General features: G+C 47.2%; 1 protein-coding gene across 4 annotated transcripts; it reads left to right on the top strand.

The window, feature by feature from the left end:
* The first annotated feature begins 424 nt into the window (after nt 1-424).
* Nucleotides 425-16080, top strand: SERPING1 (serpin family G member 1). 4 transcript variants are annotated; one of them, XM_021676430.2, is made up of 9 exons: nt 483-498; nt 625-679; nt 1078-1150; nt 2883-3369; nt 4700-4834; nt 8281-8484; nt 8672-8811; nt 12979-13198; nt 15561-16080. In XM_021676430.2, the coding sequence occupies exons 3-9, from the start codon at nt 1100-1102 to the stop codon at nt 15812-15814; spliced, it is 1491 nt and encodes a 496-aa protein (XP_021532105.2). In that variant the 5' UTR covers nt 483-498; nt 625-679; nt 1078-1099; the 3' UTR covers nt 15815-16080. The 4 variants fall into 4 exon arrangements, with proteins under 4 accessions (XP_021532103.2, XP_021532105.2, XP_064220946.1 ...); XM_021676428.2 differs by lacking the exon at nt 625-679 and having other exon boundaries at nt 425-498; XM_064364876.1 differs by lacking the exons at nt 483-498; nt 625-679 and adding an exon at nt 608-624.
* Nucleotides 16081-19539: the final 3459 nt, after the last annotated feature.

The following is a 19539-nucleotide window of genomic DNA, read 5'->3' as shown; positions in this document are numbered from 1 at the left end:
AAATGAGGGTGACCAGCACGGGACATTTCACTGCTCTAAGGCTCAGTTTCTTAACTATCAAATGGCCACAATGGGGCCTATTTCCAAAGGGTTACTTTGAGGATCAAGGGAGAAGAGCAATTTCCAAAATGCTCATTCCTTAAAAAATTGCACATTTTTGTGTAATGCTGTTTTTATTGTTACCCACGAAGACCCCGGGGAAGCTTTGGTTGCGGAGAGCTGAGAGCTGCACCCAAGCTTTCCCATTCACCCTACCCACCAGGGGATTTCGGCTAAATTCCTGGCCTGAGACACAAAGAGAACCAAGCAGTCAGCCCCATCCCGTCCCATCCTGATTTACAGGAACTCACACCAGCGATCAATCATCCTTAATTTGTAACTGGGCAGTGTCCTGGGCCAGCCAATAGCTAAGACTGCCCCCCACACCCCACCCTCCCTGACCCTGCGGGGCTCTCTAGTCAGTCTGCACTGGAGCTGCCTGGTGACCAGGAGTTTGGAGTAGGTTTGGTGCTGGGCAAGGGTGGGGAGAGGGTGGAAAGCGGGAGGGGGGAGGTGAAGAGGTCCAGGGAGGGAGTCTCCTCACCCCCGCCTTCCTGCCCGCTTTCATCTCGGTGGTCTCTATAGGTTTGCTTCCACCTGGGACTTCTGCCTCCTCCTCCCTCAGCCCCTCCCGCCTCAGGCCAGTTGTGCTCAGCCCCTCTGGACTTCCCCTCCCCCACGCCTCTGGCCTCATTGTTTGGTTAAAGCAGGACCCCCCGCCCCCAAACCTCCCCTCCGACTGAACAGATGGACGGAGACCCGGGCCCGCGGGGAGAGGAAGGGCCAGCCGGTGCCGGGAAAGGGAAGCGGTTTGGGGAAAACAAAACAGAGGGAGGAGCCAGGGAGAAGGTGGCCCCGAGAGGGAGGAGGAGGGAATTCGCTGAGAGGGGCTGGGGCTTGGGATGGAATGGGGGCGGGCCCCGGGCGGGGTGGGGGCCCCGGGGGGGGCGGGGTGGGGGCCCCCCGGGCTCCGTGGGCTCCCTGGGCTCCCTGGGCTCCCCGGCTCGGAGCTGGTTCCGATGCTGGCTGGCTCCGCAGGTCCGCTGACGTCGCCGCCCAGATGGCCTCCAGGCTGACCCTGCTGACCCTCCTGCTGCTGCTGCTGGCTGGTGTATGTGGTCCCTTGTGGGATGGGGGACGGCGGTGGAGACGGGGAGGGGGGATGGCGCGGGGTGGTGGGGGTGGCTGAGGATTAACCCTTCAGGCTCCAGAGAATGAGGAGCCCTCCTCTTGGGATCAGCGAGTATGATCCTTGCACCGGCACTCGTAGATGGTGGAAAGAGCTCAGGACTCAGACAGATGCAGGTTCTAATCTTGGCGGGCCACGCAGGAGCTGCGCTGCGTGGTCTTGAGCAAGTCGCTTTTCTCAGCCTGCTCCTCCTGATTTATAAAATGTTGAATAAACAGATCCCACCCTGTCCACCAAACGGGCTTGGCAGGAGGATCACATAGGCAAAGAGATGGGGAGCATTTTGTGATATCAAAGCAAGAGTTTGCTGTAGAAAAGAGCTGTGGGATGTTTGGCTGCTCTGACACAGGCTGTGGTCCCAGGCCAGGGCCTGTGAAGACAGGGAGGAATGGTAGCAAACATACCTGGGTCTGAGTGGGCGTCAATAGCAGTGAGAGGTCCCAGTGGTCTGGGAGGTCATGGACTAGAAATAAGGCTGAGAAGTACGGGACATGTGCAAGTTGGCATCACATACTCAGCAGATGTAGTTATGAACAGGGAGTTTGGAATCAGAGACCTCGTCTTGACCTGTAGCTGTTTCTCCCATTTCTGGGAGACCCTGGACTAGTTAGTGACTCACGCCTGTAATCCCAGCACTTTGGGAGGCCAAGGTGGGCAGATCACAAGGTCAGAGTTCGAGACCATCCTGGCCAACATGGTGAAACCCCGTCTCTATTAAAAATACAAAAATTGGCTGGGCGCAGTGGCGAGTACCTGTAGTCCCAGTTACTTGGGAGGCTGAGGCAGGAGAATCGCTTGAACCCGGGAGGTAAAGGTTGCAGGGAGCCGAGATTGCACCACTGCATTCCAGCCTGGGCAACAGAACAAGACTCTGTCTCAAAAAAAAAAAAAAAAAAAGTGTCAGCATCAGTTTCTCTACCTCTGAAATGGGGCTAATGCATGGTTTCTCAGCTGAGGATCTGTTGACACTGGGGCTGGATAATTCACTGCTGAGGGGCTACCCTTTGCATCTTAGGATATTTTGTAGTATGCTAGATTCTGGTAGCATCTTCCCTGCTGTCTCCCTATGACAACCAAGAATGCCTCCAGACATTGCTAAGTATCCCCTGGGAGTCAAAATTATTTCAGAGCTGCTGGCCTATACGACTTCTCTCTCCCTTCCTTCTTTCCCTTTCTAATGTGTATTCTTTTTCCACACCCACCAATGGGTTGCAATCCACAATTTGAAAATTTACTGTTCTAAAGCAAGGGCCACAAGTTCTAATGTCTGTATTAGCCAAGCAAGTCAGTCAAACAGGTAGATATTTACAGGAAATTGCAAGAACATAGGTAAATGGCAATTGACACTCAGCTTCACTGCTTGGAAAACAACTTCCTACAGGGCAGTAATTGGTCAGAGATTACAGAGTCCCTGACTGTCCCTCCTCTTCTACAGAGCACATTCCTGGGCACCCCTACTGTCACCTTGGATTGCCCCTTCTCTGAGAAATTAGTGGTGGTGGTTCTAAGACAGGCCCCTCACCCACAACACTGTCTCAGAAATTACTCTCTGGTACAGGACATTTTCCACATCCCCTTCTCTTCTTGCTTTGAGTATTTTAGGGGACTGCGGCTCATAGAAAGAAAAAATGAAACTCAGTTTCTTGAACCACAGGATACAGCCTCCTCAAATCGAACTGCTGCCAGCTCCAGCTCCAGGGATCCAGAGAGTTCACAAGAGAGAAGTGAAGGGAAGAATGCAATGGCAGATAACCCCAAGAGTCTATTAATTGAACCCACCCTGGCGACTTCCAGCTTGCCGACAACCAACTCAACAACCAATTCAGCCACCAAAATAACAGCTAGTACCACTGATAAACCCACCACCGAACCCATCCCCCAACCCACCCCTCAACCCACCCAGTCAACTACCCAGCTTCCCACACATTCTCCTACCCAGCCCACTACTGGGCCCTTCTGCCCAGGACCTGTTACTCTCTGCTCTGACTTGGAGAGTCATTCAGCAGAGACCATGTTGGGGGACGCTTTGATAGACTTCTCCCTGAAGCTCTACCACGCCTTCTCAGCAATGAAGAAGGCAGAGACCAACATGGTTTTTTCCCCATTCAGCATCGCCAGCCTCCTCACCCAGGTCCTGCTCGGTAAGACCCTGACTAAATTCTTTCCACATCATTTGTTCAACACTCCCATGATGGTCACCAACCCAGACACTTACAAAACCATGCCTCTGGGAAGAAGCTGTAAAAATGGGTTATATATAGTGGTGGGGTAGAGGGATGTATCCTTTCATTCTTGAACATTCCATCATTTAACAATGATTTAATAGGCACGATTGCTTGTAAAACCCTATGACTGTACAAGAATATATAAAATAAGGTCCCAGCCACTAACCATGTTTCACAGCAAGGAGAGGTGATAAGAAAGACGAAATCGGGTGCTGTAACTCATGCCTGTAATCTCGACACTTTGGGAGGCCGAGGTGGATGGATCACCTGAGGTCAAGAGTTTGAGACCAGCCTGGCCAACATGGTGAAAACCCATCTCTACTAAAAATACAAAAATCAGTGGGGTGTGCTGGTGCATGCCTGTAATCCCAGCTACTTGGGCAGCTGAGGCAGGAGAATTGTTTGAACCCAGGAGGTAGAGGTTGCCATGAGCTGAGATCACACCACTGCAGTCCAGCCCGGGCGACAGAGCGAGACTGTCTCAAAAAAAAAAAAAAAAAAAAAAGATGAAATCATTAGAGATAGACGTAGAATAGATTGTGGTACTACGGCTTTCTAGCTCTGTGACCTTAGGCAAATCACTGTAAGCACGCTGAGCCTTGACTCCTCTTGTGTGAAATAGTGATGATGCTATCTACCTCAAAAGATTAAGAAGTAGATAGCCTAGTGCCTGACTTAGTGGGAAGTCAAAAGAATGTGGATCCTCTGCCATCCTGAGGGATTACTGTCAAGTCCTATTGGGTAATTACCCTAGGAATGGCACAAACAAATTACTACAAGCAGTGGAGAGTGAGGCATTACTCCCCAGGGGGAATTCTCAGAAGGCTACAGAATCTTGGCCACCTGTAATCCTGGCACTTTGGGAGGCCAAGGCAGGAGTTTAAGACCAGCCTGGCTAACGTGTTGAAACCCTGTCTCTACTAAAAATATACAAATTAGCCAGGCATGGTGGTATATGCCTGTAGTCTCAGCTACTTGGGAGGCAGAAGTGGGAGGATCCTTTGAACCTGGAAGACAGAGATTGCGGTGAGCTGAGATTGCACCACTGTACTCCAGCCTGGGCAACAGAGCAGGACTCTGTCTCAAAAAAATAAAAAAAAAAAAGAAACACTTCCAGCTCAGATGATCTGTGATCCCCTCTAAAGCAGGGAACATCCTCTATTCCAGCCTGGTCCCCAATCCTCATTCCCAAGAAAGGTCCCCAACTCATCCTGCAGGTACCCTTAATCTCTGCCCTTTGTTGCAGGGGCTGGGGACACCACCAGAACAAACCTGGAGAGCGTCCTCTCCTACCCCAAGGACTTCACCTGTGTCCACCAGGCCCTGAAGGCCTTTACAACCAAAGGAGTCACCTCAGTCTCTCAGATCTTCCACAGCCCAGGTGAGTGCCCAGGAAGGGGCAGTGTCTGCAGAGAAAGGTCCTGAGAGGACTCTGAAGGGGGTCCCAGCACTGGGGAAAGGACAGAGGGAATGTTGGAGCTTGAGTATCAGGGATGGACTGCAGAGCAGGTGAAGACCTTGGCAGGAGCATCAGGTGACTCCAGGAACTGGATTGTTCTTCTAGTGAGACCTTAGGCAAGTCTCTTGCATTCATTAACTCCTTTAGAATAAAAATAACTGGGCAGGTGCGGTGGTTCACGTCTGTAATGCTAAGCACTTTGGGAGGCCAAGGCCTTCAAGACCAGCCTGGGCAACATGGCAAAACCCAGTCTATATTAAAAAAAAAAAAAAAAAGTTGTGTACAGGGCGGGACTGGGCATGGTGGCTCATGCCTGTAATCCCAGCACTTTGGGAGGCTGAGGTGAGTAGATTACTTGAGGTCAGGAGTTTGAGACCACTCTGGCCAACACAAGGAAAACCTGTCTCTGCTAAAAATACACAAATTAGCCAAGTGTGGTGGCACGTGCCTATAGTCCCAGCTATTTAGGAAGATGAGGCAGGAGAATCGCTTGAACCTGGGAGGCAGAGGTTGCAGTGAGCCAAGATTGCACCACTGCACTCTAGCCTGGGTGACAGACTGAGACTCTGTCTCAAAAAAAAAAAAAAATTACCCATATGCATTCATTAATAGATAGGGCTAGAAGGCTAGAGAGCTATAGACATAAAATAGACAAAAAAATTTTTTGCTAATTTTTGGGTCAAAGGAGTCTTGGGACTCTCATTCTTTTTATTTTTGTGTTATGTGAACTTGTTATCGTTTACATGTACTATGTTATTAAGTAGGTAATAATGGTAATAAATAGTAATAATAAACTACAAAACCATCTAACGTAGTTGTGTTCAGACTTGGTTCCTTAGAGCCCTAGGGCTCTGCAGAGCTGTTTCTGGAGTCACAGTGGAAGTGGGGTGTGGGGAGCCTGAGTGGTGGGAAGGGGTGCACCACTTCCTATGAGAGGGAGACTGACCAGCTGGGCTCTGAGCTCCCACCCAGCCTCAGCCAGGGCCCATTTTATATCGTGGCCCTCAGACATGCCTTTGTTTAAAAACACAGTTCTGGCCAGGCACGGTGGCTCAAGCCTGTAATCCTAGCACTTTGGGAGTCCGAAGCGGGCAGATCACCTAAGGTCAGGAGTTCGATACCAGCATGGCCAACATAATGAAACCTGTCTCTACTAAAAATACAAAAATTAGCCAGCTGTGGTAGCGCACGCCTGTAATCCTAGCTACTCAGGAGGCTGAGGCAGAAGAATTGCTTGAACCTGGGAGGCCGAGGCTGCAGTGAGCTAAGATCTCACCACTGCACTCCAGCCCAGGTGACAGAGCAAGACTCCATCTCAAAAAAAAAACAAAAACAAAAAAAAAACCCCACAGATCTCCTGCTTTAAAATGTTTGATAACCATTGAACTAATCTACCTACCTCCCTTTTTAAAAAAAGGAAAACCTCTTTTAATATGCGGTTTTTGTTGTTGTTTTTTAAAGCTACAAAAGCAATACTCAGGTCTGGTGCGGTGGCTCGTGCCTGTAATTTCGACACCGAGAGGCTGTGGTAGGTGGATTGCTTGAGGCTAGAATTTCGAGACTAGCCTCTGGGCAACATAGAGAGACCTCATGTCTACAAAAAATTTTAAAAATTATCTGGGTGTGGTGGTGCATGCCTGTAGTTCCAGCTACTAAGGACTGAGGCAGAAGGATTGCTTGAGCCAAGGAATTCGAAGTTAGAGTGAGCTATGTTTATGCCACTGTACTCCAGCCTGGGTTACAGAGTAAGACTGTGTCTCTAAAAAATAAAAATAAATAACAAAAATAAATTTTAAAAATTCACCTCTCACCCCATCATCTAAAAAATACCCTCTTCTAGATGTGGGAAAAATATGACTCAGAGGTGTTTAAGAAATGTTGTACTTATTTATTGCTTACAAAGCTATAAGTCAGCTTTATCTGCTCTCTGGCTAGGTTGGTGAAAAATGTAACAGCATTCAATATGTTATGGCTTCTATCCCCATCTAGCTGCACCCTGGAGCTGTGCCAAGGAGGGTTCTTGGTCTTATGTTGTACTTAGGCATCAGCAAAGCCTGAGAGAATATCTTTTTTGTTTGTTTGTTTGATACAGAATCTCTCTCTGTTGCCCAGGGCTGGAATGCAGTGGCACGATCTCAGCTCACTGCAACCTCAGCCTCCTGGGTTCAAGTGATTCTCCTGCCTCAGCCTCCCAAATAGCTGGGATTACAGGTGCCAGGATTATTATAGCTGGGATTACCCGCCACCACACCCAGCTAATTTTTGTATTTTTAGTAGAGACGGGGTTTCACTATGTTGGCCAGGCTGGTCTTGAACTCCTGGCCTCAAATGATCCCCCATTTTGGCCTCCCAAAATGCTGAGATTACAGGTGTGAGCCACCATGCCCAGCTGGGAATATATCTTTAATCTACTTAGTCCTGGAAAAATTATCTTTTGAATACTTTTTTTTTTTTTTAAAAAAAGATGGGATTTCACCATGTTGGTCAGGCTGATCTTGAACTCCCGACCTCAGGTGATCCGCCCACCTTGGCCTCCAAAGTACTGAGATTACAGGCATGAGCCACCGCGCCCAGCCGAATGCTGTTTTTTTTTCAGTGGACTGAAGGTTTTTGGAGAGCAAAAGTCAGGAAGTTTGGTCACAAACTTCCACCAAGGTCAGGAAACAGTCTATTCCATGCTGAATTAAGGACAAAAAGAGGGAAAACAGAGGCAAATGGAAGTTAATATCTCTCTCTTTTTTTTTTTTTGAGACGGACTCTTGCTCTTGTCACCCAGGCTGGAACTGCAATGGCACAGTCTGGTTCACTGCAACCTCCGTCTCCCAGGTTCAAGCGATTCTCCTGCCTCAGCCTCCCAAAAAAAATGTGTTTCTTTTTAAACACATTCAATACCTGACAGACCCACTAAAAATCCTCAGTGGCTGGGATTACTGGCATACCACTATGTCCGGCTAATTTTTGTATTTTTAGTAGAGATGGGTTTCATTACGTTGGTCAGGCTGGTCTGGAACTCCTGACCTCGTGATCTGCCCGCCTTGGACTCCCAAAGTGTTGGGATTACAGGCGTGAGCAACCTCACCCAGCCGGAAGTTAATATCTCAAAAAGATTATCTTGCTGAGCCATAGTCACATAGCAAGCAGAGGCAGCAGGGGCCTGGGGCTACTTCTGTTCTTGGTTCCGGGTTGGCCTTCTCTGGGCTTCATTGCCACATCTGTAAGAAGAGTGGACCGGACCCTGCTCCACCATGCTGTGTTCACTAGAGTGAGCAGACAGACCCATGGGAGGCACGCTCACTCTCAAATCTTGCTTGTGGAAGGGAACGACATGTTCAGGAGACTCATGCCTCCCTTTCTCAACATACCCCCAGACCTGGCCATACGGGACACCTTTGTGAATGCCTCTCAGAGCCTGTACAGCAGCAGCCCCAGAGTCCTGGGCAACAACAGTGATGCCAACTTGGAGCTCATCAACACCTGGGTGGCCCAGAATACCAACAACAAGATCAGCCAGCTGCTAGACAGCCTGCCCGTTGACACCCGCCTTGTCCTCCTCAATGCTGTCTACCTGAGTGGTAAGGAGGCCCTTGGCCAGTTGGTCTTCCCATTTTGGGTCCTTCTTCCCTTCCTGGCTTCAAAGCTCCGCCTAACCCCGAGTTCTACAATCTGATCTCAATGTCCCTGCCCCACTCTTTGCTTTTAGCTCCTCTTCATCCTTCTCCTACTTGCATTAGAGCAACCCTCCCCACCTCTTCCCTCTAGCCAAGTGGAAAACAACATTTGATCCCACCAAAACCACAATGGAACCCTTTCACTTCAAAAACTCGATTATAAAAGTGCTCATGATGAACAGCAAGAAGTACCCTGTGGCCCATTTCATTGACCAAACTTTGAAGGCCAAGGTAAGTTCTTAACCTTTCCTTCTCCTGTGTGAAACCTACTTGAGTCTCATGACTTTTTTTTTTTGCTGTGGTCCCATCATTTTGGGGCACACGCTTACAAATTCATCATTTCTACCCCTTCCATCTGTATTTTCACTCTCTCTTTTCTCCTTCTCCTTTCTCTAGCCTTGGCCAAGGCAGGCATTGTATATTTTAGGCTGGAAACAGGATTCTCAAGTTTCTTCATGTATCTCTCCTACATTTAATGGCAAAATGTGAGTCGTGTTCCTATTCTACACATCTGTTTCTTTTTCCAGTCAACTCATCGGAAGACCGTGGTGGCTTAACACGTCCTGTGTGTATGTGTGTACCTTGTACAGCATGCATATACATGTGTACACGTGTATAAGTATATCCTTGTACATGCATATATGTGGTAAGTGCATGTGCGCACGTGTTAAATGGCTTAAGTGCCTTAGCAGAAATAGAACAATATAAATTGATGAGTGGGGAGGGAGAGAAGACGGAATATGGAACCCAGTGGATTCCAATTAGTAATTTACCTCGTGCCTGGTTACCAGCTGTTTCCACCTTGTTAGGATGACAACACACAGACCTATGAGGTAGAAAACAATGAGAGACAATGTCTCAGGACCTGGCCAAGAAACAAAGGATCTGTTCTTGGAACGTGCCAGGCTTGGTTCCATGTTGGGAGCTTTCCTTAGCTTTCCTCTCTGCCTGAATCCCCTCTTGACTCAGATCTTCATGGAGCTTGTTCCTTGTGGTCATTTGGGTGTCAGCTCAGAGGTCACCTTGGTGGAAAAGTCTTCTTGCCTTTAAAGTAGCCTCCTCCTCACCCTGTGATATCAGTGCTGTTTTATTATATTCATGTTAACCATCACCATCTGAAATTATATCATTTATTTGCTTATTTGCTTAGGATATTGTCTGTCTCGCTAAGATACTGTCTCTCTACTTGAATACAGGGACCTGTCTTGTTTCTTTCTGTATCTGGAGTGCCTAGAACAATGCCACCTGTAATAGGTGCTCATTCAGTGTTTGCTGACTCAATGAATGAATGACATAGAGGGTGCCAAAGGGAGCTCCTCACTTAGTAAAAGTGGCTGGAAGACTTCATAGAGGAGGTTTTTTTTCCGAGACATCTCACTCTGTCACTCAGGCTGGAGTGCAGTGGCACGATCTCAACTCACTGCAACCCCTGCCTCCCAGGTTCAAACAATTCTCATGTCTCAGCCTCCCAAGTAGCTGGGATTACAGGCACCTGCCACCACACCTAGCTAATTTTTGTATTTTTAGTAGAGACGGGGTTTCACCATGTTAGCCAAGCTGGTCTCAAACTCCTGACATCAAGTGATCCACACCCTCAGCCTACCAAAGTGCTGGGATTACAGGCGTGAGCCACAGTGCCCGGCCAAGGAGTTTATTTTTGACCATTCTTTGCTCACTTATTTATTCACTCATGTATTTGTCTACCCATCCATCCATCCCTATCTAATGTATTTGTTCATTCATGACTTATTTAGCAGAACCAGAATAGCATGGATGAGGCACAGAAGAGTGAATATATGTGACAGGTCCAGGGCATTGTTCAAATTCAAGATATGTGGGGGGAGGTATAAATAGGAGTTTTTTTAATCAATTGGAATAGTTAGTTAATTAAAGCCATATATGTTAGGTAGAAAGTAGGAATTAAGAACAAGTGGGCTGGGCACGGTAGCTCATGCCTGTAATCCCAGCACTTTGGGAGGCCAAGGTAGGTAGATCACCTGAGGTCAGGAGTTTGAGACCAGCCTGGCCAACATAGTGAAACCCTGTCTCCACTAAAAATACAAAAAAAAAAAAAAAAAAAAATTAACCAGTTATGGTGGTGCATGCCTGTAATCTTAGCTATTCGGCAGGCTGGGACAGGAGAATCACTTGAACCCGGGAGGCAGAGGTTGCAGTGAGCCAAGATTGTGCCGCTACACTCCAGCCTGAGCAACAGAGTGAGACCCTGTCTTGAAAAAAAAAATAATAATAGGGTGATTTTTACATTAAAACACTAACTCTAATTTGTTTTTAAATTAATTGCCATATTGAACAGATTAGACTCCTTTAAACTATTTGTTCTATTACAAGCGTAATTAATACTCTCATAAACATTTCAAGCTCTCTTTAAAAATTTAATATGCTTAATTTTCTTTTTTCTTAATATAGTTTTAACAGATAGGGTTTTACTCTATCACCCAGTCTGGAGTACAGTGATGCAATCATAGCTTACTGTAACCTCAGGCTCCTTGGGATGAAGCAATCCTTCCACCTTAGCCTCTTAAGTAGTTGAGATTACAGGCATGAGCCACCTCACCAGCTGATTTTCTTCTTAAACACATTCAATACCTGACAGATCATGATTACAGCTCTGCTTGGCCATATCATCCTAGCACCTAAAGCTCACTTGTAAACTGAAAATTAAATTTGAAGAGTGAATCAACTTCTAGCCAACATTCCAATATCATTCTCATTCTTAATGAAATTATCCTACAACTTTGCTTAAAAGCATAAAACTAGTATGTTGGATTCTTTTAAAAATTACAATCACTATTTTAAATAACAAACATACAGGTTACCCTGAACTTAACACCTGGTTTTAACATGATGAAGTTGGTTTCCTTTGTCATTCTCACACTAAATTCTTAATCTTCCTGGTACTTAAGAATATTTACCCAAGGAAGGGGGTGAGATTTGCCAGCACAGGTACCCTGAGGTTACTGGCTTGAAAATTCAAGACCACAGCATGGTAAATTTTTGGTCAGAGATTCAACGTTCATACATAGGACTTGAAAGGCACATGCTACTCAAATGAGTAAATCCAACTTGAGTCCTATGTCAACAGGGACCTCATGTCCATCCTCTTCAGTCAAAATTGGCTTACAACCTACTTCTGGGCCACTTTTCAGGTTCCAACGATTGATTGCTCTCAGTTAATTTCTTTCTCTCTTTTTTTTTTTTTTTTGAGATGGAGTCTCACTCTGTCACCCAGGCTGGAGTGCAGTGGCGCAATCTCAGCTCACTGCAGCCTCGGCCTCCCAGGTTCAAGTGATTATCCTGCCTCAGCCTCCCAAGTAGCTGGGATTACAGGTGCCTGCCACTGCGCCTGGCTAATTTTTATAGTTTTTAGTAGAGATGGGGTTTCACCATGTTGGCCACGCTGGTCTTGAACTCCTGACCTTGTGATCCACCCACCTCAGCCTCCCAAAGTGCTGGGATTATAGGCGTAAGCCACCGTGCCTGGCCTCAGTTAATTTCTTTATTGCCCAGTTGAATTCTGCATTCTTCCAGGTTCGTTTTGTTCTTTCAGCCTTAATTTAATACCATTTCATGACAGTCTCATATCCTATTAGACTAGGGTTTCTGAGTCTTGGCACTATTGACATATTTGGTCAGATAATTCTTTGTTGTAGGGGGCTGCCTCATGTATTATAGAATTTAGCACCATCCTTAGTTCTACCTACTAGAAGCCAGTAGTACTTTGTGCACATCCTCCCTGCCCCCTGCCAGCTGCGACAACCAAAATGTCTCCGGACATTACCAAATGTCCACTGAGAGGCAAATTCATTCTGAGTTGACAACCCCTGTATTAAACCCATGGGTCCTGCACTTCTTACATACTTTTTTCTGGCCATCAGTTGAAAGTCTTTCTAATGGCAAAACAGAAAGGTAGGCTAAGATCATCCTGTGAACTACCTTGAATGCCATGCTAAGATTTGTACTTAATATCATAGGCCGTGAATGCCATGCTAAGATTTGTACTTAATATCATAGGCCGTGAAGAGCCATCGATAATTTTTAAAGGGGCTGATCTGCTAACTCCGGCGGTTCATTATGCATTCTATATACTACATGCACAACACATTTAGGAGGAAGGGAACAGGGCTCAGAGAAATCACATCACTTGCCCATATTACATAGCTTATCAGTGGTAGAGTCAGGGTATGATCAGAAACTCATGCTCCTTCTTCTGCCTCTCCCCAGCCCAGAGTTAGCTAGCTGGTATCCCCATTTCGCCTGGAAGCCTCGGTCTGACTGCTGCTTGTTGAAATACAGGCTGTGGCAGCAGACTGCAGGATGGCTTTGTAACACAGACGGCTGCGGTAGGAAGACTGTTAAGGTGCATCTTATATTTTCTAGGTGGGGCAACTGCAGCTCTCCCACAATATGAGTTTGGTGATCCTGACACCCCAGAACCTGAAACATCGTCTTGAAGACGTGGAACGGGCTCTCAGCCCCTCTGTTTTCAAGGCCATCATGAAGAAGCTGGAGATGTCCAAATTCCAGCCAACTCTCCTATCTCTGCCCCGCATCAAAGTGACGACCAGCCAGGATATGCTGTCAATCATGGAGAAATTGGGTGAGCTCTGGCAGCTTGGGATTATACCCAGGCAATCAGAGGAGAAAGGGGGATCCCTAAGATGCAGTTAGCATTCTCTAGAGTATTTTTTACATCCGTAATCTCAGTTTTTCCTGAAATCCTGCAAGTTAGAGGGTTAGGTGCTATTATCCCATTGGATCATTGTGGAAATGGAGGCTCAAAAGCTTTATGTGACTTACTCAAAGATTCCATGATTTATCCTTGAGCTAGTCAGAGGCAAACCAAAACACCGGTGCAGGTCTCCAACTCTCCTGAGTTGTTTTTTTCTTTTTCTTTTTTTTACACTCTGTTGCCCAGGCTGGAGTGCAGTGGCGTGATCACTGCAAACTCCACCTCCCGAGTTCAAGTGATTCTCCTGCCCCAGCCTCCCTAGTAGCTGGAATTACAGGTGCCTGCACCACACCCAGCTAATTTCTGTATTTTTAGTAGAGGCAGAGTTTCATTGTGTTGGTCAGGCCGGTCTTGAACTCCTGACTCGTGATCCACCCACCTCGGCCTCCCAAAGTGCTGGGATTATAAGCGTGAGCCACCATGCCCAGCCTCTCCTGAGTTTTTTCAGTGGTTCCTTGTGACATAAGCAGTGGGACAGTGGGACAGGTAACCAAGGTGAATGATGGATGCTCTTTCCCCAGAGAGGTTTCATAACAGTCAACTACGCCATGGCATATGCAAGAAGCTATTAGGAAGTGCAGGTCTGGAGGCTTCTGAGTTTACGAAAGGCAACAGAGACTCCATTTTCTAAACTTTGTTTTTGTTTTTTTGTTTTTTTTCTTTGTTTTTGAGACAGAGTCTCACTCTGTCACCCAGGCAGGAGTCCAATGGCATGATCTTGGCTCATTGCAGCCTCCACCTCTCAGGTTCAAGCGATTCTCCTGCCTCAGCCTCCCAAGTAATAGGGATTACGGGCACCCACCACCATGCCCAGCTAATTTTTTTGTTTTTTAGTAGAGACAGGGTTTCACTATGTTGGCCAGGCTGGTCTTGAACTCCTGGCCTCAAGTGATCTGCCCACCTCAGCTTCCCAAAGTGCTGGAATTACAGGCATGAGCTACTGTGCCCAGCCTCATTTTTTAACCTTTTATCTCATGTCCAGCCCTGTCACTTCACTTCCTGTTAGAGAACTTGACCACCTAACACTTGATGTCATTTCCTTGTATATGCCATCTGTATAGGAAAAAAAAACTCTTTTTAATTTTCATTCAGCACTTCTGGACACCAAATAGGTGTGGGAGTGTTTTCCAAGCAGTTCTCTAGTTCTCGGGGGGACACAAACTGGGTGTCCTACAATTGAATCCAATTCTAACGTTCTCTACCTGGAAATAACATCAGATCCCACAGTTTAAGGGCCCAACCCCACCAGATTTCCCCCCCGTTTTTGATGTCAGTTACAAGACGGGGTTGTCACTTGCGCGTCAGACCAACCAGCTATAATTTGGAGATTCCTACTCCCTGCTAGGGTTTCATCATTTGCTAGAATAGCTGACAAAACTCAGGAGACACTTACGTTTACCAGTTTATTATATAAAGGATTAAGTAAAGGATACAGATGAACAGCCAGATGAAGAGATACATAGAGCAAAATCTGGAAGGGTCCTGGGTGCAGGAGAATCTATCCTGTGGAGTTTGGTTTGCTGCCTTCCCGGTACAAGTATGTGTTCACCAACTGGAAGCTCTCAGAACCCTGTACTTTAGGAGGCTTATCATGTAGGCATGATTGATTATTACTCAATCTCCAGCTCCTCTCCTCTCCCCAGAGGATGGAGAGTGGGTCTGAAAGTTCAAAGCTTCTAATCATGGCTTGGTCTTCCTGGTGACCAGCCCCCATCCGGGAGCCAGCAGGAGTAGCCTCATTAGCACAAAAGGAATTCTTATGACCCAGGAAATTCCAAGGGATCTAGTAGCTCTGTGTCAGGAACTGGGATCCAAGACCAAATATTAGATGGTCTAATATTTGGAGCTAAAGATGCTCCTGGTGTATTTTCCCATTTTTCACAGCATCATAGCATTGCATATAATCTCATTTTTTAACATATGACCTATCTCTGATACATTACTTCACTTCCAAGGTCCTGGGAGACAAGGAAGCAATGGCATCATTTTTCAGGGTTGTTTCGAGGGTGGGGGACAAGGCCTCTCACCTCTTGAGACAGAGTGGCAGTGCAGGACCCACTAATAGAGGATCCCATGAACTGGGCCAGAGGGTGCAGTATGTAATCTGGCAAACAAGAAAGGAGGAGGAAGAGAGCATCGGGACTCAGGATGAACCCAGAGAATTCAGGACCCTCCCTGCTAAGGGTTTCATGCTGGCCTCTGATTCTGTTTTTCTCTGGTTTTGCCCTAGAATTCTTCGACTTTTCTTATGACCTCAATCTGTGTGGGCTGACAGAGGACCCAGATCTTCAGGTTTCTGCGATGCAGCACCAGACAGTGCTGGAACTGACGGAGACTGGGGTGGAGGCGGCTGCAGCCTCTGCCATCTCTGTGGCCCGCACCTTGCTGATCTTTGAAGTGCAGCAGCCCTTCCTCTTCGTGCTCTGGGACCAGCAGCACAAATTCCCCGTCTTCATGGGACGAGTTTATGACCCCAGGGCCTGAGACCTGCAGGGTCAGGTTAGGGCGAGCGCTACCTCTGCAGCCTCAGCTCTCAGTTGCAGCCCTGCTGCTGTCTTCTGGACTTGGCCCCAGCCACCTCCTGCCTCAGGTGTCCGCTGTCCACCAAAAGGGCTCCCTCAGGGTCTGGCTGAGGGACCTACTTCTGTTAGCTCTTCTCCATGGCCCTACCATGCTCTCCAAGCCATTTTTTGCAGCTTTCTCTAGTTCAAGTTCACCAGACTCTACAAATAAAACCTGGCAGACCGTGACTTTCTCCGCTTTGCCTTTGTTGTTGGTTTTTATTTTTTTTAGTCAGGGTCTTGCTCTGTCACCCAGGCTGGAGTACAGTGTTGAGATCATGGCTCACTGCAGCCTTAACCTCCTGGGCTCAAGCGATCCTCCCACCCCAGCCTCCTAAGTAGGTGGGACTGCATGTGCTTGGCACCATGCCCAGCTAATTTTTAAATTTTTTGTAGAGACGATCTTACTATGTTGCCTAGACTGGTCTCTAACTCCTGGGCTCAAGCAGTCCTCCTAACACAGCCTCCCAAAGTGCTGGGATTGTAGGCATGAGCCACCATGCCAAACCTTTCCTTTGCTTTTGAATATCAGCTGCTTCAATATTAAAGGACAACAGCTCCATGGCTCCTGTATCGGCCAACTATTGCTGTATAACAGGTCACATTAAACTCAGCAGCTTCAAACAGCAACGCTTTGTTATTTCATGTAAGTTTCAGGGTTGGCTAGGTGACTTTGCTGATCTGGGCTGTCCTGGCTGATCTTCTCCTGGGCTCATTCATACCTCTGTAAGGTATAGTTGGGTTGGTTAGGGGATGACTGGTCTTCTGTAGCCTCAGCCAGGACACCAAGACAACTTGGCTCTTCTACATGTCTCGTATGTCCATCTAGCGGGCCAGCCTGTAATGCAAAAGAGTCAAATGGGCAGTCTCTTTTTCACACCTCTGCTTACATCAAGTTTACCATTGTCTTAGCAGCCAAAGCAAATCACAGGACCAAACCTAGAGTTAGACTGGAAAAGCACTACTAAGTTACAGGGCAAAGAGCCATTAATTGGGGACTATTCATGCAATCCATGTGTCATCCAGCCAACCCTGAAACTTACATGAAATAACAAAGGGTTGCTGTTTGAAGCTGCTAAGTTTAACGTGACTTATACAGCAATAGCTGGCTGATAAAGGAGCCATGGGAGCTCCTGTCCCTTAATATTGTAGCAGCTGATATTCAAAGCCCCTATCTTGCTTTTTTGTTTGCAACAACTCTGACAACAATAATGACAGTAGCTAACATAATTGGGAACATAGACAGTCTGCTACGAGTTTTGCAGGCATTTACTTCTCACAATAACGGTATATGGTAAACTCAGAGAGGCTAAGTCTTGTTCAAAGGCATGTAGTTAGGAAATGATGAAACTGAGATTTAATAGCACCTCTTATGACTCTTAAGACTATGGTTGGCCAGGCATGGTGGCTTATGCCTGTAATCCCAGCACTTTGGGAGGCTAAGGCAGGTGGATCATGAGGTCAGGAGTTTGAGACCAGCCTGACCAATATGGTGAAGCCCCATCTCTACTAAAAATACAAAAATTAGCTGGGTGTGGTAGTACGAACCTGTAGTCGCAGCTACTTAGGAGCCTGAGGCAGAAGAATCACTTGAACCCAGGAGGTGGAGGTTGCGGTGAGCCAAGATCACACCATTGCACTTCAGCCTGGCGGACAAGAGCGAGACTGAGTCTTAAAAAAAAAAAAATGCTGAGCATGGTGGCTCATGCCTGTAATCCCAGTACTTTGGGAGGCCAAGACAGGCAAATCACCTGAGATCGGGAGTTCGAGACCAGCCCGACCAACATGGAGAAACCCCATCTCTACTAAAAATACAAAATTAGCCGGGTGTGGTGGCACGTGCCTGTAATCCCAGCTACTCAGGAGGCTGAAGCAGGAGAATCACTTGAAGCTGGGAGGTGGAGGTTGTGGTGAGCCAAGATCGTGCCATTGCACTTCAGCCTGGGCAACGAGAGCGAAACTCCATCTCAAAAAAAAAAGACTATGCTCATAGCCACTATCTTCTGTGTTTTTGACCTTCTATCTTAAAATTCTGCCTGTCTTAATATATGTTTGAAAATCATTTATTGAATGTCTAGCATTTAGACACTATGCTAAGCTCTGAGAATGTAAACGTGACTTACACCTAGTGCCTGCCTTTGAAATCTAGTCTGATGAGAGAGACAGATAGGAAGACAGACTCTTAACACAAAGAATTCTTTTCATCTCTGAAGATGTCTCTGCATTTCTCTCATTTCTAGGTTGGACTCACTGATACTCCAGCTCTTACATGTTCCTTCAATCTCCCTTTCTTCCTTTCTCTCTCCTTCCCATCCCATGTCATTGTCTCTGTCCCCCTCCCCTGTTTCTCTGCCTCTGTGTCTCTCCATCTCCCCTCCCTTCCTTTCCTTCTCTCCTCATCACAGCATTGTCCACCCAAACACGCTGACTGTGGTTTCTGGACTTAGCCCCTTGGCTTCTCAGGCTCACCCTCCAGCCTGTCATCCTCACCCCCTCCCCAGCCCTTTCGCCCACATTTCTGACCTTCAGGTTCCCAACCCCAAACAGCCCAGAGATGTGTGCTTTCCCATAGCTACACATGGAGATTCAGCTGTCGGTCCACAGACATTTATCAAGCATCTGCCTGATGTGGTGAAGATTTTATTTTCACATAGGTTCTCAGGTCAAGCTAGTCCTTCCTGAGGTATTTCTGTAGGGTGGGTGTTTTTTCCTTAAGGCCATGAAAGCCAACAGCATGTATGCTCACATCACTGCTGCCCCATACTCTGGGAACTTCTGCCACCTGCAAAATCTAGCTTCCCCATCTCTCTCTCACAGAATAGCCTGATGATAAGGAGAAACAGGGATGGGAGGCAGTGTGGTAACTGACCTAACTGGGTGCCGCAGCCAGGCTTGCAACTGTCAGCCCTTTGAGCTGGTTCTCTTCTCTGTGGCCCTCGGCTAGGGGTGCCAAACTCCGGGCTGAATGCAGGATGTGAGGCCACCCAGGCTTCCAGTAAGACTTGGTAAGGCAAGTGCATCATAGATACTGATTACCAAGGACGTTCATTACCCAAAACCTGAACTTGGGTCCCTACGCTCTTCCTGTTTCATGCATGTTCTCTCTGAGGTCGGGGGTTCTGAGGGAGGAAGAAAGATGACATGGTGGATATTTATGGTTCATCCCTTGTCATGCAATGACTATTGCTTATTCCTGATTTTCAGACTGTACTTCAGCCCATGTCTTTCTATGTGGACTGTTTCTGGGGCAGGCTGGCTAAGCCAAACCTCAGGATGCCAAGTCCCAGGCCAGAGGCCTTCTATGCAGCTCAGTCTCCAAGTCAAAGCTGAGAACCAGTCAAGAATCACCCAGACTTGACTTGTAGCCCAGGGGCCATTAAGAGATCACTGCTTCACACTAGGCTGGATTTGCAGAGTGATATTTGCGTGCCCTTCCATATTAGACAAGGTTCTCCAGAGAAACAAAAATAAGAGATAAAGAGAAAGAAATGTGCTGTGAGAGATTGACTCCTGCAATTATGGAGGCTGAGGAGGCCCATGATCTGGTCCGGAGGCCCAGGAAGGCCAGTTGTGAAGTCCCAGTCTAAGCCCGAAGGCCTGAGAACCAGGGGCACCAATGGCATAAGTTCCCATCTGAGTCCCCAAGGC

The sequence above is a fragment of the Aotus nancymaae genome, unplaced genomic scaffold, assembly GCF_030222135.1.
Source record: "Aotus nancymaae isolate 86718 unplaced genomic scaffold, 86718_ANA_hifiasm-v0.15.2.pri h1tg000059l, whole genome shotgun sequence".
NCBI lineage: Eukaryota > Metazoa > Chordata > Mammalia > Primates > Aotidae > Aotus > Aotus nancymaae.
The sequence above is the reverse complement of the archived record's forward strand: the minus strand, read 5'-3'. Positions and strand labels throughout refer to the sequence as shown.